The 23,656-nt window shown below is 46.0% G+C and overlaps 1 protein-coding gene across 1 annotated transcript in view; it reads right to left on the bottom strand.

Annotated features, from left to right (window-relative positions):
* The window catches only part of igsf21a (immunoglobin superfamily, member 21a), a 119,457-nt gene that overhangs the window by 44,176 nt on the left and 51,625 nt on the right, over window positions 1-23,656 (bottom strand). Inside the window, 2 exon segments of the mRNA XM_067240968.1 lie at window positions 968-1,086; window positions 7,491-7,612. Of these exon segments, the coding sequence (XP_067097069.1) occupies window positions 968-1,086; window positions 7,491-7,612 (241 nt within the window).

Below are 23,656 nucleotides of genomic sequence, written 5' to 3'. Positions count from 1 at the left end.
CGTCCGTCCCTTCTCACTTCACCACCAGGGGTTAACCTGGGCAAATCAGCCTCCATTGATAAAGTTCTACTTGCTGGCATCAGTGCCAACTGGAGTTCCCTCCAGTTCACAATGCTTTCTTGCAAGGATTCTCGTCACTCGGTCCTCAGTGAAAGAGGAGGTCAGAGGGAGCCACTAGGATTGTCTAGTAAAACCCAAACGTCCGACCGAAAATGTCAAGTGCCGACGGCGAAACCGCGAGGCACAAACTGTGCTCATGGACTTGTCACACCACTGTGTTTGGATCTCTCTCTTGTGTTTTTCCAGACAAAATGTAGCTGTTGTTAATTAGCTCCGGCCTGCATGTAGCGGGCCACGCCGCTGAACTCTCACTCATCAGTGGGAGCCGAGCCAGCTGTCGTTGGAGGAAGTTACACCAGGCAGCTCAGACCCAGACTCAGACCTGATCTGTACAGCCTCCCACGGTCACTCCCAGACCTACAACAACACTGTTATGTTACAATAGCTTGAACTGTCAGCTGGTTTCCAATTAGACAGAAACAGATGGGAGCCTATCTCGGCGTTAAGTCTCTATCTCTATATTTAATACATATTTACACTCATACATTCACTAACCATGCTGTGTACTGAATATTATAAATAGATTACTTTCTATGACCCCCCACACTCATAAGTCTGCATTTCTACCTGCTTGAAAAATGTTTTTCCTTAGCTTCAATGTTAAACTGCCAACAGGTAGCTGAACAAACACACGCCAGTCCTGTTGAGATATGTCACAAGGACCAGCCAAGAGGACACAGTAGATCTCAGTACGCCAGATGGTGCGTAGTTAGGTGTCTGAGCTGAGGGAACTGGCGTTCACACAGGGACCAGACCGTTTTAGGAGAGCACAGTGTAGGGTAGGACAGGGCAAGGCAGGGCAGGAGTAGGAGTAGGGCAGGGTCGGGTATAGGGATGTGACACTCACACATAACGGTGAGAAAGACGTTTCCAGATGCCAGGACCACCTTCTCCCTGGTGGCCCTGTCGTAGATGCCCACGTGGCACTCATAGGGCCCGTTGTCTGAGATCCGCACCTCTGGAAGCCTGGGGAAACAACAGGAAACAACAGGAAAACATCCATGAATACTTGGAACTGTAAGGAAGCCAGGTATGTTCTAGAATATCACAATTGAACTACCATCAACATTCCAAGACAAAGAAGCAGTCAAACAGCCATAAACGTGAGAAAAAAATAATAATTTTGGTTTTAGAGAGGATGAATCATCCAATGAATGAGTGGACCAATCATAGCTACTATCCACTTCTTCAGATGGTTGCTGAAGTCACAGAGTGGCAAAACCTGAAGCCAATATCAGTCAAAACCCTCTATGTTCACTACCTTGAACAAACCCAATTTTGACAATAAAAAAAATCCATTCTCTCCCAGGGAGGAAAGACTCCATATGTTTATGGAGAGACAACACCCAATTATTCAGCTGTGCAGCAGATGACCATGATAAGGCCAATTAAAAACACACAAAAAACACAAAAAAAACTAACTAAAGGGTTTGGGAGCCCTGCTAATCTGTATTCCGCGCCAACCTAACGTGTCAACACCCATAATCAAACAGAGACACCAGCAGTCGCATTTAGGCCTTGTGATTTATTTCCACAAAACAGGAACAATTGTCCTTGCCGGCCGGCTGGTTCAGACTGAGACCTCTGTTGGAACAGCAGTGAGGCACTTAGAAAGGACTGCCTCTAATGAGTTCAGCTGGGGAGTGTGTGTGTGTGTCTGTGTGAATATGTGCATGTGTGTGCGGGTGTGTGTGTGCGTGCAGATGTGTGTGTGTTAGAGAGACAGAGAGAAAGAGGGAGAGAGAGTGGGGGTGTGGGAGAAAAGAAGGAGGGATAGAGTTTGAGGAGAATTATAGTCCTCCCTCCACTCAGATACACAGTATCTTGTGCCAATGCCGCATTCAGTGGAAAGCTGAGGGTGTCTTCATCCAGATAGGAGAGAGATGTCAGAGCACCACGCGGACACCTAGTGATTGTGCAATGCTTTCAAATGATCAATGGTGCCATCTCTACTAACCTATTTCATGATAACATCCTTATTTAGACTACTAAATGTCATGCTTGTGTTTATTCTGTATTTGACACAATCATCCGTGGTTGACAACTGTAACCTACAATCGTTGTATCATCCAATAGCATCCTGTTTACACACAGAATGCAGCCAAGCTAACTGCAGCCTGTCAATACCTCTCTCTCATGCAGCCTGTCTCTAATCCTGAAATACAAATCAGACAACCAGTCAAGACCAGCTTTGTGTGTTTCCTGCCATTTTTCCCCCCAGTGGATACAAATGGAATTACAATGTTGACCAGGAAAAACAAATGCATTGTATTTTATGGGCAGCATTCAATCTCAGGGCTCCAATTCTAGTTTCAATGGTGCTTTGACAAACTGTGATTACGCTTATTTGATGAGTGCTTTGGCTTCCAGGGTACCTATGTTGGCATCACGCACATAGCTCTCAACACTTTGGCTCCATGACAGTGTACCTTTTCTACTGCCACATGAATTCGATCCAGACTCGCTCCCCATGTCCCTCCCTCTTTTTCTTCCTCTTTTATTCTCTCTCTGTTTCTCTCTCTCTGTCTCTCTTTCTCTCTGTCTCTGTGTCTCTCTCTCTCGCTCTCTCACTCTCTTCATCTCTCTTTCTCTCTTTATCTCTCTTTCTCTCAAACACACACGTTCCAGGAATAATACATTGTTCTTATATTTTCGGTTTCTCTGCCTCATTACAGTTTTTCACAATTGCTAAAACACATTCTTGAAACAGTCACCCATTTTCTCAAAACTGTAAACACAAAACCTCATCTTCAAGCACTATTTACAAAACCTCTGAATCCTCTTGCAAAATGAAACTTTCGCCTCAAAACAGTTTTACCTGTGCTCAAAATCAAGCTTTCGCCTCAAAAAAGATTTAGGCTGGGTCAGGCCAGAGCACTTCGTCGACATCACAAGCAATATATTCCCATCTTCAACAACCTGTTTGCTCTCTGAACTGGCTTATATTGGTTGTGTCACATCATTTGAAACAAGTGAAATCAATTTTGAGTGGTTGTGTTTTGTCAATGACATGTTTTCTCTATTTGTAATTGATTGTTGCCATTTGTGTTTACCAGTATGGATGACATGTGCATTAGAGTGCAGAATGTGTTTTGAGAATGAGAATGTGTTTAGAGTTTTGCTGAAAAGTCTATGTGAGATCTGCAAATTGTGTTTTACCATGTGAAATGGTTTAAGGTATTGACAACAGACTGCACAATTAGCTACATGAGTTCAGGCAACTGAGAACTTTGTTCAGCCAATGGGTTTTAGTGTTTTAGCAATTCAGAAAAACTGTAATCAATGAGTTATAAAAAGCTGATTAGCACATTGAGATGACGTTTACCACTGGCTGGCAAAACAGGAGAACCCTGTCCCTCTCACTACAGACACACAACACCCATGTTATAGACGTGCATAAAAGCATGGTACAAAACAGCTGTGTCCAGTCACATGGGCAGCAGGTCAATAGCAATGAGCCCCCTTAGAGGAACAGCAAAAACAGCAAACAGCAGAGAGAGATCGATCCTCCCTCGAGAGAAGGGTCTGTGTTTAATTCTCTCCTGAAAGGCTTCCACTGATGACAGTAGCTATCAACTAGGGTAGTACATGATGGAGAGAGAGAGGCACACAGAAACAGAGAGAGACAGGGAGACATATAGAGATATACAAGCAGAGACAGAGACACGCAGACCAGAAGACAAACGCAGAGACAGGCAGACGGACTGTGAGACAGAGAGACAGACAGACAGACATACAGAGACAGATAAACAGACAGACAGGCAGAGATAGACACAGACAGATACAGATAAACAGACAGACATACAGGCAGGCAGGCAGAGAAAGACACAAACACAGACACAGACAGACATATACAGATAGACAGACAGGCTGAGTCAGACGGAGAGAGAGAGAGACAGAGAGAGACAGAGAGACAGAGAGAGACAGAGAGAGGCAGAGACAGACAGAGAGAGACAGAGAGACAGAGAGAGACAGAGAGAGACATACAGCCTGGCAGAAGCAGGATACTTGCAGTGAGCATGTTCCTATCTGGTACGCCTTTAGCAGTAAGGTGTCGGGTACCCTGGGCCTCTGCTTGGGCCAGCTTCACCATTACTTCGTCTCCATTTGTCCCTACTCTGACTGAAGAGAACAGCCTGCATCGCGACATCTATGCGCGGATGGAGGGACTGTTGACCTCCAAGACAGAGATGGAGACAGGCATGGCTCCACTATGGCTCCCATTCCCTTCAGGGATGACAAGAACCAACCCAGAACATAATCCCAATGTGACGTTCAGTGTGCTGACAGCTTAACTCACAACATCGCAGTCCGGGATGTGCTTGCGTGGCTCATTCTGTGTGTGTGTGTGTGCGCGCGTGTGTGTGTCCGCCCCTTACGGCTACAGAGAAGACAGGCCTTAGATGAAGAGACGTTGGGCATGGAGGAACTACTCTGGGAGGGTTGATAGGCCAAGGAAAAAACGCACAACACACACGTATTTCCAGAGTGACAGCTTCTCTCGAAGGCCTTTCAAGTATGACAGTAAACCTTTAGCTGTCAGGTTTAAGACAGGGAGTGGGGAAAAGGTTGTACAGTCCCACTAACATTGTGACTCTTATGAAATATTAATATTGATGAAATTAATTTTTCAGCACCTTCGACAACTCGTTTTTCTCTCAGTGGTACAGCATGGTCACAGAGCAATTTGGGAGAGACAAGGAATTTCAATTTGTACTCCAATCATTTCTATGTCTGACACGGTATGCAGTGCTTAGTTTAAGGGGAAATTACACCGACTTTCACAGGCCACAGGGGCTAGAGCAGTGAGTGGTGGAGGTCCTTCAAACCTGAGGAGAAAGCCAATAAATTCAAAGGCTATCGTTCATCTTAGCCAAGGCGTCAAAGGGGGTACTTGAGCAGAGTAAATCTCCGGACGGGCTATGTGAATACTTCTGTGTGAACCGGCTAGGCAGCAAGCTTGGCCATGTTTTTAGGACTTCAGTGACAAACAGTCACCAACACAAGGATTGTCTACAGCTGCCTAGTCCCTACCGCTGAGAGATGTGATGAAGACACTTCCAGTTTAGCATGATAGTCTACCAATTAAACACCAAACACAACAGGCAGGTGTTTCACAGAATAAACAACATTCGGATGGAAAGAGGATGGGACGTTCTTTGAGATTCGGTGGCTTTCTAAGATATAAACAACATTACATCTTGAATCTGTGGTCATACGGGGAGATCTGACAGGCTGCCAAGACTTAGTAGAGGAGATTTACTGCTCTCAGGTGGAAATAGGAGATTACAGCTGGGGGTGAATCCGACTCTGCATCCCTGGGTAAGCTGAGCTACTGCCTCGTGGCATGAGGGGCATGATGGGATATGCCTGGGAGGATTCCTCCTGACATGGGTTCTGGTGTCTGAGGCAAGACGCCTACTTCCTATGTGGTGACTGACAAAGTAAGTCCTGTTCCTCTCTGATGACTGAGGCAGGAAACCTACTTCCTCCGTGATGACTCAGGCAGGAAGCCTACATCTTCTCCGGTCACTGGAGCTGGAAGCCTACTGCCTCTAGCGACTGAGGCAGGAAGCATACTTCCTCTCTGGTGACCGAGGCAGTATGCCCTTATCTGTCTGCTTGGCTGGTGCAGGATAAGGAAGCCGGCAGGGTGGACCAGCAACCATTCATCTGAATGGACTTCATGCTGGGGCATGTGGAAGCTTGCTTCCTCACCTTCATTCCCTTTCTACCCCTTTATATTCCCCTCCTACTGCCACTCATGCTCTCTCTCTCTCTCTCTCTCTCTCTCTCTCTCTCTCTCTCTCTCTCTCTCTCTCTCTCTCTCTCTCTCTCTCTCTCTCTCTCGCCACTACCACTCTCTCTGTTTTGACTGTGTGGGTTTGTGTGTGTGTATCTGTATCCATGTCTATGTCCATATGGCTGTAACAGCCCCTAGCAGTGGTGACTACTACCACCCCAAAGGACTGGTGGGATTGTCCAGACACATCATTCTCAGCCCGGCGACTCAGACACACAGGAGAGTAAATAAGGCAGAAAGCGAGGGAATGGTGGGATGGAGGGGGGACCGAGGGACGTGGAGGGGTGGCTGGAGAAGAGAGAACATGATGGAGATGTAATATGCACTGGTGAACGAGTGTCATGAAAGAACGACCATTTACTCATGAAGGAAGAGAGTGATAAACACACCCTATATTCAGCTTGGGGTATTTCTACTGTGTGTTCATGTGTGCGTGTGTGAGGAAGCCTTCTGCCTGAAAACATAGAAACGGCAGCGGTAGAGGGACGGTGGGAGGAGGAGGAGGAGGGGGGGATGCAGAAAGAAAAGAGGGAGCGAGGTAGGGTGGAGAGGCGGCAGGAGGGAAGAAAGCAGATGCCAGCCGTATTGTTGAGGCCCGGGGTAGAGGAAGACAGTCCCCAGGACTCCTCAAACATGTAATCTACCCTACCAGAGCCAGATGATTCCTCCTGCTCTCCTCCCTCTCGCTCTCCCTCTCCCTCACTTCCCTATCTCTCTCGTCCTTGCCCTCTCTCCTTGTGTAAAATCCACTCATGCATACACAGCAGGACTCCATATTCAGGTCTCTGGCAGGCAGACAGAAGGATGCGGAGGAGGGGGAGGTAGCTGGGATGGGGGGGGAGTGAGGGGGCAGAGGGGGAGAGAGGAAGCGGGACCCTGCCTGGTGCCGTGTTGCCCCGAGCAGTGCCCGAGGGTGAGACTCGATGCGGTACCTGGTGAACACAGGGCTCTGTGGAGTGGCTGGAGGACTGTCTGACCAGCTGCTCAGGGGGGGAAGAGTGAGCCTCTCTGCAGCCCCTGCTGACCGGCACACTGGCTTATCACAGCTACCTCCACCTTCCCCCTCTCCACTCCTCCCTCCCAGCCTCCTTCTCTGCCCACCTCCTCCTCCTCCTCCCGCCCGCCCTTCGTTTCCCTCGTCCTCCACTTCCCCAATCCCTCTTTATCCCTCCTCCTCCCCATCAGCACCCCTCCTCCTTCCCCCGACCCTAACCCCTCCTCACCCCTCCCCATCCTAACCTCCCTCCCCCTCTAACCCCTTTTTATCCCCTCTCTCCGTCCGTCCTCCTCCTCACCCTCCCCGCTCCTCCACCCTGGCCTGGTATGATCCAGAGCAGATGGGTGGAGAGGACCTTGTCGCCAATACCAGCACCAGCACCCTCACACTTCCCCAGTGCCTCTGGGTGGATGACCACCGCTCTCGCTACACTGTATCACAGCAGACATCCGCCAGCGAAACAAATTGGGACGGATAAAAACTCCCGTTACCGGCTGGAGGGGGAAGCAGACAGCTGAGTTCAAAGTGTTCCGCTGGGTTTGAGGGACATTTATCGACGGTGGTGCTTACCGGACCGTGGACTGGTAGACCAGGTCTTCTCGCTTGCGGTAGTCCTCCATGTGAGAGTAATTGGTGTTGAACATGGCATCATAGGTGAAGATCTTCTGTTTAATGGTGCCCCCGTCAGTGACCTGTCAAGCAAGAAAGAAGCATTAATAGGGTAGAGGTCTGTAATGTATAGAAGCGCTAATGTATCCCCATGTCCTGGACTGGGGCCATGCATAAACCAGAAGCTGTTGTCTGTCTTGACCAAATGGCTGCCTTTGCCCAGAGGCAACGATAAAGCCTCAAACGTTCAATTATCACATTGATCCATTTTTCTGGCCATCTAAATGGAGAAGCGAGGAGCACTTTAATCAAAGGAAAAATGGCGACGTGACGAATTCGGTTCGACTCTGCCTGTGTTTGTGTGTGTGCGTGTGTTAATGACGGCGCATGCTTGCGCAGGCGCCTGCGTGTACGACTGTGCGTGCGTGTACGTGTGCTTGTGTCTGCTTGCGTGCGTGTGTAAGCATTTGGATGTTTGGTTCGATCTGTTCCGTGTGCCCCTGTGTACGTGTGAGGGTTTGACTACAGCATGCATGTTAGAACATATGACTGTGTGTACGAGTGCGTTTGCTCGAGTACGAGTGCGCGCGTGAGCTGCCCATACCGTGTGCGTGGTTACGGCTAGGTCTTAATGAAGACTGACACAGTGCTGTGCTCTTTGCCGTAGATGTCTGTCAGCCAGGACTGCAGAGTTAATGACATGTGACGAGATACTGCAGAGGTGGAAGGTATGTATTCAAAGCAGTCATCGTATCATTTGCATCCCTTGCTCTTTTTTTTTTTTTTTTTGGGGGGGGGGGGGGGGGGGAGAACAGGAAATGATGGAGGAGTGCTTTCCTCTCTAATATTCACCGGGGAGAGGAAGTCACTTAGCGTTTGAATGGCTGTGATTTCTCTTCAGCGCCGCTCCACAGACACACGTGGAGGGAAGAAGGGCGACAGGATTTTAATGGAGCTACTAATGCTGCTTTGAAGGAGGAAATTACCAGGAGGGCCTTGCTCCTTCTTCCCTCCACCTCAGGAGCTGCTATCGCACATCTCCCCACACAAACCCCCACCTCCCTCAAACAGGTAAACAGGGCCTAGGCAAACCGCATGGGGGTTACTCATCTAATGTACACACACACACACACACACACACAAACCCACACGCAGACACACAAACACACACACCACAGCACACCAGGAGGAGACAGTGCTAAATGACTTCTATTTGAGCAAACAGTTCCCCATGCTCCGTAAATGACTGCGGGACAAGGAATGTAACCCTTGGCCCCAGGAGAGGCTGAGCGCCTCGAGCTCTCCACGCTAAGCAGAGCGGCCAGGGGAGCGCCAAAACGATGACACGACAAAACCCCTGTCGGGGACGGAAATATAACGCAAACAGTATTAGCGGAGGGCCTTTTAGTTTACGAGATGAAGCCAATGTTGGCTCTGATGGTAGATTTACTAACGGCACCAGTGACTTTTTTTTCCAACCTTTTTTAGCTGACTAACAGTAGTATTAATGAACCGAAGAAGGAAGAGCAAGTGGTGTGGAACATCACATCGCAAAGTCGTCTTAAAGACACGTGACGCGTGTTAAACGGGCAAAGTATTCATTTGGCTTGAGTACAAACACTAAGGCGTTCGGTGAGTGACACCACTTTGCCCGAGAAACATTTTTGGCACGGCTCTGAGCTTATTATAACCATCTGCTCGCTCGTTTTAGATGTAGATTCAGGGGTTTCGACACACGCTCCAGAGAGGTGGCTCTGTACAGAGGTGTACAGGTAGAGGCAACAGAGAAAGGTCAGCTGCTAAAAGCAAAGCCGTGTTGGAAAATGGTACTTTCCCCACAAGCCATGTGGCGGGGTGCTCTGCATTTTAATGGACATGTTAGAAAAGCCTTGAAAGCGAGATGGTAGGTGTTTCTGTTTGACTTGGCCTTGCAATGTGGAACGACCGAAAAGCGAGTGTTTTATACAGCTCAACACGGGCTTAGAAAACACTTAGAAAGGACCGCTGAATAGCTCCGAACCAACTGTGTTACATTGAGCTAGAAGACGACCCGAACCAGGGAAGCAAAACAGGTAAACTGACATAGTTTGGTTCCTGATGCGTGAATGAACAAAATAACAAACGCTGTGCCTTCCAACCCTGTTCCTGGAGAGAAACCCTCTTCTAGGGTTACACTTCAACCCTAATCTGCAGTAGCACACACAATTAGGATGATTAGCTGGGTGCTTCCATGAGTGAACGCTACAGGAGGGTATCTCTTCAGGAGTAACTTAGAATAATCTTCTTATTATCACACTTTCTTAGATTCACAATTTTTTTTTCACATCTCAATGTCAAATCTAGTTATTCAGATCAAACATATAAAATAGAACTAAACTTAAAAGAAAATAGCTTTTAGCCTGAATTTTGTATTCAAAATTATCTTTAGACTGACAGATGGTATGCTGACAGATACAGCAGTATGCTGCCTACACAGTGCAGCCAACCTATTTACACTGACAACAACAATCCCAAAAAAACGGACTTCTGTTCTTCAGCGGAATACTGTTTACATGAAGGGCTGAACAGAGAGGATAACAAGCAGAGAGAAACACCAACAGTTTGGAGTCAATCTCCCCCCAAACATTCTCATTCTCTTCCAACTCAAACTCTCCTGGTGGTCTTAGGATCGCGAGGTTTTTCACAAACCGACGCCAGTAATGCTCTTTGAGCTCTGAACTTCTGAGTGGTGCTAAACAGGCATTTTTAATCCGCTCTCCTTTCACGGTGCCTTGAATCTAACACACACACAGTGGCTTGGGTCCTTGCCCTGAATCACGTCACACCTCGCAGGAGGCTAGTCCAGGTTGTCTGGGAGTGCGAAGGGGGAGACGACTGCCACGGGCAGGCCGTCTCCCCCTCTCTCTCTCTTCCTCCCTCTCTTCGTAATGGATTCACCTCTTAATTAGGAGCGCTCCGAATCCCCCGTGTCATAGGACACCTGTCGGGGAGAACAAACACTCTCCTTAACGGATGGTAAGACCTTCCAGGGGGGCCAACAGCTTACGAGAAGATGAGGAAGAGAAAGAGAGACAAGGAGTGAAACAAACGGTGCCAAGATGGCAGTGCTATCGATGGCGTGGAGGGAGGGAGTGCAGGGGTGGGGAAGGTATCGGAGGGGGAAAAAAACAACGGATGAGGAGGACGCTTTGATTGTGTGAAAAAAAGCTCCTGTTTTTTGGTGAGGGAGGCAAGGCTTTGCTTCAACTGTTTTTTGAAACCAGGCCACGCGCCGCAGTCGAGGCACAAAGGCACCAATGCCTCTCCAACACTGCCATCTGGAGATATGAAACGCAGCCATGGGTAGACCAGCTCCAGTACTGCTCTTTATCTATCCCTCCCTCTCCCCCTATCTCCCTCCCTCCCTGCCTGCCTCCATCAGCCGGCCAGACAGTGGGCTCTGGGTGGACGGGTGGCTGGCCGAGGGGAGGTGGAGGAGGAGGGGGGGGGGGGGGGGGGGGGCGGAAGCTGATAGGGGCTGTGGAGGAAGAGTACATAGGGAGGTGTCTATACTATAGGGATGGGTCTGAGATCTCTTTAAATGGAGACCTGCTCTGCTCCCCTGGTCTCTGCTCTGCTTTAATCTGCTCTGTTCTATTCTGCTCTGTTCTGCTCTGCTTTAATCTGCTCTGTTCTATTCTGCTCTGTTCTGCTCTGCTTTAATCTGCTCTGTTCTATTCTGCTCTGTTCTGCTCTGCTTTAATCTGCTTTCTATGCTGAGCACTGCTCTGTACTGCTTCAATCTGCTCTGCTCTGTTAGGCCATGCTCTGCTCTGCTCTGTTAGGCCATGCTCTGCTCTGCTCTGTTAGGCCATGCTCTGCTCTGCTCTGTTAGGCCATGCTCTGCTCTGCTCTGTTAGGCCATGCTCTGCTCTGCTCTGTTAGGCCATGCTCTGCTCTGCTACGCTCTGCTCTGTTAGGCCATGCTCTGCTCTGCTACGCTCTGTTAGGCCATGCTCTGCTCTGCTCTGCTACGCTCTGCTCTGTTAGGCCATGCTCTGCTCTGCTCTGCTACGCTCTGCTCTGCTACGCTCTGCTCTGCTATGCTCTGCTCTGCTCTGTTCTGCTATGCTACGCTCTGCATTGCTCTGCTCTATTCTACAGTACACTATTCAGTCTTCATGTCCAATATTCCATTCGACAGTACCATACTTTACTACTTTACTACTAAAATCAACTGTTATCCACTGTATACTCTCCGCCATTGTACAATATTCGACTCTGCTATGCTCTACTTTACACTGCTTTGCTTTATTCTACTATATTCCACTCTATTCTACTATATTCCACTATATTCCACACGATTCTACTATATTCCACTCTATTCTACTATATTCCACTATATTCCACTATATTCTACTATATTCTACTATATTCTACTATATTCTACTATATTCCAGTCTATTCTACTATATTCCACTATATTCCACTCTATTCTACTATATTCCACTCTATTCTACTATATTCCACTCTATTCTGCTCTCCTCTATAATGGTCCTGCTGCTGGTGCTGCCCATGTGAGGACCAGGTCCAGGGGTTCACAGGGGGCTCCTCTGCCTCTCTAGCCAGGGAGGAAGAGCTCACTGATGGGCTGCAGCTGCACACAGGCAGCTACGGGAGGAAACACTGGGAGGTTTCCAAGCTAGCTAAAATGTTTGATATTTTTTTTGTATTCTGAACGTTTTATATTTGTTTTACATACTATTATATAGTATATATTATTCATCATATATGTTAATTCCACCACTGCGTCATCAATTCCGTAAGTGTTGTGAAAGGCTGCGTGCAGTTTAGGATGCTGGTGAGGTCATTCTTGTTGAAAGGAGGAAGCTGGGATGAAAGGGAGTCCAACACATTTGAGCGGGAAGTGATTCCAACCAAGTGGTTCTGACGCGTCATCTTCAGCTGTGACATCATCACGCTGCAGTCCGCATGGCTCTAATGATATCCTGTTACATTCACAGGTCCTCCTTTCTAAACTTAGACAAGGAGGAAGACAGGAAGAAAAGAGAGGATCCGAGAACTCACGAAGCACAATTCCTCACATTCTGCCTAATTTCCCTAATATTATCTTCCCACCAAAGGATCTATTATCCTGAAGAAAAGTTTCTTTGTGCAGCGGTGGCCAGGCCAGTGGGGCATTCACAAATGGAGAATGGGTATAATTCAATGATTGTAATGGACCCAAAATGATGTATTATTATGGTTTGCATAAAGCCTTGTGAAAAGGGTTGCCCTCCATCTCCCCAAATCCTTGACAAAGGTTAGCAAAACCATCAATCCATAAGAAATGTACCACGTTTCCTTTTAACAGAAAGGAAATGTGTGTTTTAAAATAAACTATAACAAAATATCAAAGAATATGCCCCTGTGATACTTATCCTATTTTGCCTATTTGACGTCGACTTGAGGGTTTTTCTGAGAAGAATGTGCAGCGAGCTTTACGTCCAGTCACATAGACTACATTGAGCTCCAATTCACATACAGAGCGATGCAGAACACATACAGAGAGCATCCACAAAGAGTTCCATGAGCAGGCAGCCTGTTAGTGCTCCACCCTGCTAACCTATGCCTGGGGCATCACCGTCATGCCACAGGCGCCACCCCCCCCCCCCCTCCCACCGCCAACACTCCCTCCACCCCCCACCCCCCACTGAGCTCTGAGTGACAGAGGGGCTTCTTAGAGGGATTTTATGATTCGGATGACAGTCCTCCCCCCCCCCCCCCCCCCCCCCCCCCTCTGGCTGTCTGTCAGCACTCTCGGCAGGGGGACACCAGACTAGTACGGCCAGGTAGTGCATCGTGTACATGATGATGCGTGTGCACACAAATCTTTTTCGCGTGCAGGAGTGTGCACGTGTGGGTGACTGTTCGCGTGTGTGTTTGTGTGTGTGTGCATGCACAGAGTGTGTGTGTGTGCCCCTTTCTTTAACACACAGAGATGGACCTTGGCTTCGGCAGATAAAAACACATTTGGCAGTGCTAATAAATCAAAGAATCTGATCTAAGTGAACTGGAGCTTTGCATGACTTTATATGAATGTACATCATTTATTCATATACTTCAATTAATTGCAATGAATTTATAATTTAAAAAAAATAGGTTATCGGAAGCAGCATTTTTATTTGTTTATTCTGTCCACATTAAGCAAACCAAACGAACACAGCACATTTCCAAGCAAGAAGCGACCCAAAGAAACATGAATATGATTGCTGGGAGCCCCTTAGCGTGTGCAGATACATGAGCCATAGATGACTATCAGCACGCAGGATATTTCCCTGCCTGTTATCTGTGGTGCCTGCCCTCGGCACGCTATCACTCACTCTCATTCCCACATCACAGAACAGCTGCAGCCAGGGCCTGGCCCGGGCCCTGCCTGACAGATTGGCACGCAGGGATTAAAGTCAGCTTCTGAGCCACTAACGGATACGACCCAGGCTCAGCGCTGCCTACAGCCGGACGGCCAGGATACCAGGACAGTCGGGCCAGGGACCGTCACGGTAGTCATGGAAATGAACGATTTGCTACGGTTGCTATCTATCTGAAATCCTCCCAGAGACAAGTCCTCTCAGATTTGGTTGACATGGCCGCCAATATGAGGTGGTCTGCTTTATGAGGCATTATGAGGCGTTATGAGGCAGTCTGACACGTTTAAAAGTTGTCTGAGTCAGAATGGGGCAGTCTAGCAAAGTCTGAGGCAGTCTAAGTAATCATGAAGCTGAGGATGGGCAGGGAGACCGTTTAACCGTTAAGGACCAAGGATATCAAAGCCAGACAGGCTGGATGGAGACATATACTCGGTGCCACTGAGGCTCTGTCTGGGACTCAAATTGCCCTGCCTCCAGATAGTACCTTGAGAGAGTCGAATGCAGGACAATCAACAACAACCCATTCTCATGTTCCCCAAGGAGGAACCGAGTCTGACAAAAGAACACCAGTCCCAGTTTGTTACTGAGCGGGATAGTCATCTCACTGGTGTCATGGCCTGCCTCAAGGGAAGTGTCTCATCCACACTGGCAAACAGCACCCACAACGACGACACTCCGGTTCCACGGCGGCCAGAAGGAAGTTGCGAAACCAATAATCTTTGTGTGCCCACCACTGTGACGTTGTGTTCATTGATACTGTGGCCGGGGGAGAAAAAAAAATCAACATCCACCATGAAGGGGGCTCTGGAAGGACTGCTGTGTAATGAGATGCTACACGGCAAGGTGAGAACATCATTGTGTGTTCGTGTCCTTAATCTGTTTGAACAACGAGCGCCAAGTGTGTGAGCACAGGAGCATGGCTCACAGCTTGATTCAGTCGCCTCTTCTTCACAGTGAGCGGACATCTTCCTCCGCCTTGTGATGTTGCTTGAGGTCCACGGTCAACAAGGGGTTGTTTTGGGGCTTCCTTGACAAAAACAGTGTGTTTAACAGTAGAAAACTGTGTACTGTACATGAATTCTTCTAGACTGTCAAACACACTGTTTTTGAGTATGTATATGTATGTATGTAAATATGTTGTGCACATATTCATATGATTGCTCCGTTAGGTACAGTTATGGACACCCGAAGAAGTGCCAACCGTAAGGTTAGAGCCTACTACACTGTCAAAGATATTTTTTCCTGCGCTTTTTTTTTTAAGAACCATTCTCTCTCCCCTCTGCCGATGGTTGTGGACACACAAGGGCAGACATACAGGAAGACAGATGGTTTTTAAAAGACGCCAGGGCCTCTGTGCACATGTCTATTCCGCATACACTTAGTTAGTCCCCATCCAGCCCACCGCTCTCTGTGTGTATCCTTCCCCATCTTCTCTATCCTCTGGGAGGGTGGACTGCAGTCACCATCTGTAAATGCTGCTGCCATGACATACAGTAGGTTCAAAAAACATGACATTTATAGCGTAGAAGCAGAGATGGAAGCTGGCACTAAAAGTCAGTAGCTTTAGCTTTCAGTTGGTAATTTGGTTTGCTAAAAGTCTGGTATGCTTACATAATCACCCAACTAATGCCGGTTAAAATAAATAATTTCTTTTCACTTCAACATAAACGTACAAAGATAAATACTGTCAAAGAAGCGTTCATTCCATTATTAAAATACACAAACTGGACCAAGAAGAAAAGAAACCATTTTCTACAAAATTATGGGATTCCTCATAGGAGTCAATTTTGAGTTTCACCCATTTCAACTCCAGCATTGCCTTCCCTATTGGTATCTTATCAGTAGTCCCAGAGTAGGGATTTGAGAATCCTTTTTTTTGCTGGTGATGATGAGGTGTTAGACAGGTAGCGGGGGATTAACATGCAGATTTGAACCAACACCACTTCACATTTCCCATGCAACCATTACAAATGTATCCTTGGCTGGTAGGGTGAAATATTGTACCATCTGTGACGCATTCAGCACAGGGTCTCATTTCATGCTTAAACACATAAACTTTCTAATCCCTAATGTGGCATAGGCCGAGTTTTCCATTTTTAATAAGACATGCTTGAATTAAATTGAGGAAGAAGACAGTGACATTATTTACCACTAATGCTTGTTTTCAGGGTGACTTTGTCTCCCCCTGTTCAACTCAGCATTGTTAATCATGGAACAGAAATTCTCATTTTATATTAAATTGTTCAATTTCTACCATCCCAGCCTAATGTGTTATTTAACTGTTCATCTTTTCTGTCGTGTTGTTCACCAAAGGGATTTTGTGGTATAATGATATCTCCCAACACATAAATGTACTTGACAGAATGATTTTCATTTTTAAATGTTTTTTTCATAATGTGGTCAAATATGAATAAGAGCATGTCTGTGAGGAGGTCTCTGACCTACTATGACCATGTTCCACTGATCAAAAAACTAGGCTTGTCTAATATAGTCGTGATACAATGTCTTGTTCTATTTTCTGTTGTCTCTGTTCTATTTGCCACAAGTGTATCACTGAAGTTATTTTTAACATCTTTCAAACATGGCACCCTAACTAGAACACCAGACCAGACCATTATTACAATCACAGCCTTTAATCACTTTCGTCCAATTTAGTTGATGGAAGAAGTGCCAAAATCAGTTTATTTCCAAGTGTCCTGCTTTAAAACAGACATGTCTCTCCACCAAAGAAAGCTGTCAGCAACGAGTCCAGCTTCAGATTCCACAGGCCAGCCATAGAGTGTTTCTTAATTAAAAGGCTGGTTCCCAAATAACAAGATGCTAATTAAGGATATTGGCAGTGAGTAGCTAAATTACGCATTAAGAGCACTGCAAACCAGCACATTAATAGCCTGATATACTTTACACTATGGAAATTCAAAGTGAGGGGGCTACAATTCTTATTACATTAACAGAAAGTACTTGGACATCTTGCAGGGAGTTGGTTATTACTAATAAAACATTACCAGGACAGTTATATTTACTATGTGTCACCATTATATTTTTGTTTGCATATTAAATGATGTGAGTAGGGCTTCACAGTACGTGAAAAGGCTGTCACGAACTGTCATTAAAAGGGTTGTAAACAGGGTCTTCAAAGCAAAACATCACTGTGTCCACTAAGGGAGAGAAAAAAAAGAAAATCACTTCCTCTATGGTATTGAAGACACGAGTGGTAGTGCGTGTACTGTAGTTCACATGCAGGCCCATGTGTGATGGTCTCTCTGTAGACCTGCTCAGTATGCAGAGGAACATCACACGCTCACAGCATGAGGCACTGATATGTGGGGGTGAAAGGATCCATTGCATCGGTTAGACTTGCAAGTCTGTTGCACACGCAGATACACACACATAGACACACACACACACACAGTCCATAAATTAAGCCCCCCTTCCAAAGTCAGTGAAGTAGAATATATTGCTTATATCTAAATAATAAAAAATAAAATAAAAATCTTCCACTTTCGGTTATGAGTCCTCCAGCTGTGTCGACATTAAAGTGCCTCTAAAGTGGCAGTCAAGCCTTGGCAAGGGAGACATACTGTATATGCAAGGCCCTGGTATGGAATAGTCCAGAAGGGGTAAGATTGAGGGCACTGGGTGTCTTCAGCTTCTGGGAAGCAGATGTGTCTGTCCACGCCTTGAGTCATTCAGACGGCGGTGATAGACGGACACGGCAAGGTGTCCACGCTGTGCAGCGAGAGGTGTCGGTCTGAGACAACTAATCCTATTGGACGGGTTAGACCGGCCGTGCATTTGATCTCTCTGGCCTTATCCCCCCGTCGGGCGCATTCTCTCCGTGCAGACCTATCAGCCGGTCTAACTACGTGCCCTGAAGCCCTCTCTCCTCTCACCACCACACCACACAGCGTCAGCATGGGGTGCACTCTCCTGCACGTACACATGCACACCCTACAACCTCCACACAACCAACCCCTGCCCCTGCCCCCCTCATGGCCTCTCCTCCACGAGCTACCCCCTCCTCTCGCCTGACACCACTGCAATGTGGTGTCCGGAGAGCCTCACTCAACTGAGCCCCTTTGAATGGTGACGGGTGTTTTGGAGACCCCAACGCAGTCGAATGGCTTCCAATTTGAGGGATGAAGCCAAGGAACAAAAAATAAGGACACCAAAAAAAGATTCAAAAACAGAGAGCTGTGTCAAGGCGTAAATGTTTACTCTCTTCCGGCAATGAGAGGAGAAAAACAAGGCCTTGATTCAGACGAGGCTCACAGCAAACTGAAGGAGAGGGAGTTGGGGGTGGAGGGGTGGGGGAGATGGCTTGTTATCGTCAGGGGACTAGGGAAAATATGAGGCGTGTTTGAGAGGCATTTTAGTTGTCTGGCAAGGGCTGGGGATTTCAAGGCCCTGTGATCAAGCTACACTGGCTAATGAAGCAAGAGACAATGGCATCAGATGGAGGACAAGGAGAAAGTCTCTCCTTCTTTTTTCCCCTCGCTCTCTCTCTCTCTTTTCCCTTTCTTTCAGTCTCTCCACAAATCTCCTCTCATTAGTCTGTTTCCCAATGTTGTGCACATCAGTGTAAGTCCGCTGCAAGGGGGAGCTGTCAAACGAAAGGATGGAGAAAAAAAACTTTTGTTTCCTGACCGAAGGAGGCCTTGGGAGAGGCTTGTAGAAGAAAGTGAAAGCACAGACTAAAACGTTGAAAACCAACATCAGGCAACAAGAGAGAAACAGTGTCTGACATCTCCCCAGAACCGTTATTACTATTTTATAGTTACATAAGGTTAGCCACACGTGTCTAGTAGCCATGCAGCCTCTCATAATACCACCGTCTTTTGTCTGTGGTTTTTAGGTTTCTCCTTGCAAAGCTAAGGGGGTTCGGTGAGATGGTTGTGGTGGAGAATACAACCCCCTTAAAACAGCTCAACCAATGAAGCAGACAGTCGTTGAAAAAGGATTAACACCCAAAGCTTCCTAACTTTACTCAAGTGGAGGGTCGAAAACTGGAAACAGGTCACAATAGTGCAAAATGGATGTCTATATAGCAATATATATATATATATATAATTTTCTTTTAAAGTCTATCAATAAAAAACATCTGGGACGGTCAGTTCTGATTATGTTTTAGAATTCAGTTTTATGCATCATGCTGTGACAAATGTTCCCATTCTTTTCTGAACTGGGTAACCCATCTACAGAATTGACTTATATGTTTGCTTATTTTGTACTGTACTCAAGGATTGAAAACGTTCATAGCACACATTTCCTGCACAAAAACGGTGTGAGCATCTAGTTAGCCTAGAGATAAAGTACAGTGCTTTCACAGTTATGGATGCATTAAGCATTGCAAAAAAGTATATTTTGTCTGCAACAGGACATACATTAATAATAGGAAGAAGCACCTTTAGTGATGGTCTGTGCAGCGCTCGCTACAGTGGACCATAACAACCTATTAATTTCCGGAGTAAAAGGTGATAAACAGCGTTGCTTAAAATGGCAACCCTTTAGCCTTCCATCACACTGGGCATTTATGGTCGAGTAAGCAAGGGAGTAATGTCTTCTGTAGACCAACCTGCGTTGTTGAACAGGTTCACAGAGAAGTAGAAAAAGATGTTCAAACGCCATGCCTGTTGTCTCGCATCACAGATTTTTGACCTTTCTCAGCCAAAGGAGAAACGCTTTGTTTTTCTTGGCGAGAAATTGAGGGGTAGCAATAAATCTGAGCCAGCTAACACCATGGGTTGCAGTTGGAGAAGGACTACTTGTCTTTTCAACCGCATAAGTGTTTGGTTTTTGATGAGCGAATCTAAAACAAGGCTACAAATAGCCTTGAGATATCCATGTGTGTGTGTGTGTGTGAAACACATCATGCTAGCACATCCCCACTGACCTGGAAGGGGCACCATTAACCCTTTGCTCACCCCAGCACTCCATCACCACTACATGCACAATGGTTTTTTGACAGACATAAAGATAAAGAACGTTTTTTTTCTCTCTCTTGGTTATTTATTTATTTTCTTTTGGGCGAAACACGTGAAAACCAGGTTGCCAAGAGGAACCTGAGGGAGAAGGGGAGAGACCACATGAAACAACCACATGTAGAACCAATGTTTGTGTGTGTGTCATCGCCCCCCCACCCCCCTCGCTATGGCTGTGGCCTACTGATGTCAGAGCTCTCTATCGGCACATCACAGCTGCTCTACATTCTAGTCGATCACTCTGTCACGACTGTTTATCTTTCACTCCGCCAGCGTCACTCGTACCCACAGTGCTTGTCGCCGCTACGTTAAGAAATGCTTCGTCTCAGAGATGTCTCGGAAAAGCTTTCAAGACGAGGCACTAAGACTGCCTTTGACAGATTTCTATATGAGGGTGTTTAAGTATCTCTTCCTTCTATGGTTTTTTTTAAATGGGGTAATTGAACCAGTAAACATGAGGCGATTATATTTATGACAGCGACATACTCTATGTACTACAGATAAAAACTTCTTCTTCGTCTGAATATGAATCAAAGTTTGGACTGTCAGTTGAATATCAGAATGATGGACTTTCTTTTGTTCCGCTGAAAAAAAGTAAGATAACTCGATTGTTGTACCACACAGCCTTTAAGGCAAAGCATTCATGAAACATGTACGGTATACAACCTCGCAAAGCAATTTACCAACATCTATAAATGTGTAGCTTGCAATGCACAGCTATCATTTAGTCATTTTTTATCAGACACTTAACCCATTATGCTGATATTACTTCAAGTCATAAAGATTAATTTCTTAGATGTCTAGCTCATATACTGTATAAAAACCACAATTTCAACAAAATTGTTAATGATTAACTACCATAAACAAATGGCAGACAATAATTTTCTGAAGCCAAGATAAATGGTTCATGTTTCCAGCAGTCTAAGTATATTGACACTAAAACCACAATGAAAACACAACAAAACACAGTGTTTTACCAGTGAGTGTTTGCTGTTGCTTGCTGGCCCCTACTGCCTGTGCAACACCCAATCACACCCATGGTTTTGTCAGCTTGTTAGAGGCTGCCACAAGACAACAACGCTTTTGAATGTGCAACTGCGGAGCGGTGTAAGGAGACCGTCCTAAGTGGAAGAGTCAAGACCTCATCATGGCAAACCTCCATGGCGTGCTTGTGGCTAACTCGAGGAGATCATGTGCGCTTTGAACCACAACTACCTGACAACCCTGCAAGGTCAAGGGTTAGTATTGGTTGGTTTCTGTGGCATTTTGACCTTTTGAGTGGCCTGGCTTGGGGAGTGTCTCCATGATGAGAATCCTTGAGCTAATACTCTAATGTTATAGGATCTTTTTTTCTTTTTAATTCTATTTTGTTTCTTGCTATTATAGGTTCACCTGAGGCTTGACTTGTCTCACCATGTTGGTTGCAACACAATAAATAATCAGGGGACTAGGTCCTAAGAGTCCTCCAACTCTGGCAGTCTGTCTCTGAGCCATTTGCCGCCTCACTGTACACGTCAGCGCTGCTACGCCCTGGTTCCATCAAACAAGATTAGAACACGCAACTTTTAATTGTGGATACTCCTGCCTTGACAAGCTCACCGACGTCTGGTAGGTAGCCCTGAGAGGGGTCCATTAACTGAAAGTAAAGAGATTTAAATAACACGGGTGGCGAGTTGTGAGTTTTTTCCTGTGCCCTTGCTTAAGAAATGGGTGTACATACATTTGCACGCATTCTTGTTAACAAAACAAGCTAAAACAACAAATGGTAACAAGTTCAAACTAAATGGTAATATCTAAATCAATTTGGCAGAGAGGGTTTCTTCCTGTACAGTATGTATGTTTGTTTTTTACAGATTACATTTCCAGCGATGCCACTTGGCTAATGTCTATGTCATTAGCTTGGTGAGGAAAATGGTTTACCCAGACCATAGATAATCCCTGCTGAAAAGCAGTCCTTCAAAATACATCCCAGAATCACATCCTTCTCCATAATTATGACCAAGACCGCAGATGAAAGGGAGCTTTGGACTTCTAGCAGATTCCAAAGGCTATACCTTTGATATATAAAGAGAAAAGAGAGATGAAAGCCTTTGGCTCGTTATTATACAGACATAAAGTGGCACTGGAACAATGTCATCAAGCAGAGCATAAACCATGAAGCGTGTGTGTCCAGTGTACTCTTCAGTCTGGTCTTATCCCCCCCCAAACTGGCTGTGAGAACACTCAAGTTCATATCTGTATTTAATAAATCTCATCGGAGTCACTGGGCAAGCAAACCACATTAAATAGCTCGCAGACTGCAAAAAGTATAGAGTGGATGTGGGCTAGAGAATGTGTTTAATGGTCTTTCAGAGTTACCTCAAGAGCTTTCTCCATTTGTCTACACGGTATCCTTGTCTCGGCACTTTCATTGCCATGATTGAATGCGTCAATTGGCAATATTCTAATGTTCCGCCCAGAAGCTAGGCTCAGAGGATGTAGTGAACTGGCATTTAAAGCCACCCTGTTTTATGGTTGATTGGTCTTGTGGATTAGCTAGCGGTAAAAAACAAATGCCCACTATTTTTTCTGCCATGAATACTACCGAGATGTTTGAACCAAGAGTGCAATGTCGCATGAATGCATGAGAAACTACAATTTCCCTAAAAGCTTGTTTCTAAATCAATTTCACATGCTCTATCATTTCAGCGGAACATCACATTGCGGTCATCTGCATGACAACAAGGACTTCTGATCAAACGTTTACATATATATTGTGTGAGACTGTAGAGGGGTATTCATAGATCAGTGGATCAGACTGCAGATCCACAGGGCACAGGTTTGACCTCCCCCCACCCCTGTATTTAATGAGAACTTTAATGATACATTTTCATGTATCTTTTCTACACAATTGGAGGAAGTATCGATTGTATTCACATGCTTCTAGTCACCGTTAATATATGTAAGTGTGTTTGTACTTATACTTTGTAAATATACTTTAAAGGCAGGGTCAGTAATGTTGTTGAGAAGCATTTTTTGCCATATTTGCTGAAATAAACTTCCTGATAGAAACCAATAAATATAAAGGTTTGAAAGTAAATGCAATGATTGGGTAGGCTGTTTGCCTGTCAACCTACCTCCATGTAAGCCAGCACGTTGATGTGTTTTGGGGGAGTGGCTTTGAAGGGAGGGGGTGGGATGTTTTGGGGGAGTGGCTTTGAAGGGAGGGGGTGGGATGTTTTGGGGGAGTGGCTTTGAAGGGAGGGGGTGGGATGTTTTGGGGGAGTGGTTTTGAAGGGAGGGGGTGGCATTTTTGGGGGGAGTGGCTTTGAAGGGAGGCGGTGGGATGTTTTGGGGGAGTGGCTTTGAAGGGACGCGGTGGGATGTTTTGGCTTGAATCCTTTCATACTCAAGCCACAATTGCTAGATTAACAAAATGTACCAACCCTTGACTGTTTTGTACTGAAAAACATTATTATCATTATAGACTGTTGTGTTTGAAATACTCATACACAATATCACATTTACATTACATTTACATTTAGCAGACGCTCTTATCCAGAGCGACTTACAGTAAGTACAGGGACATTCCCCCGAGGCAAGTAGGGTGAAGTGCCTTGCCCAAGGACACAACGTCAGTTGGCATGACCGGGAATCAAACTGGCAACCTTCGGATTACTAGCCCGATTCCCTCACCGCTCAGCCACCTGACTCCCATATCACATGTGCACAATTGTATTTGTGTATAGGCATTCTAGCT

Source organism: Osmerus mordax, chromosome 1 (assembly GCF_038355195.1).
Source record: "Osmerus mordax isolate fOsmMor3 chromosome 1, fOsmMor3.pri, whole genome shotgun sequence".
Lineage (NCBI taxonomy): Eukaryota > Metazoa > Chordata > Actinopteri > Osmeriformes > Osmeridae > Osmerus > Osmerus mordax.
This window is presented reverse-complemented; position numbering and strand designations above follow the sequence as displayed.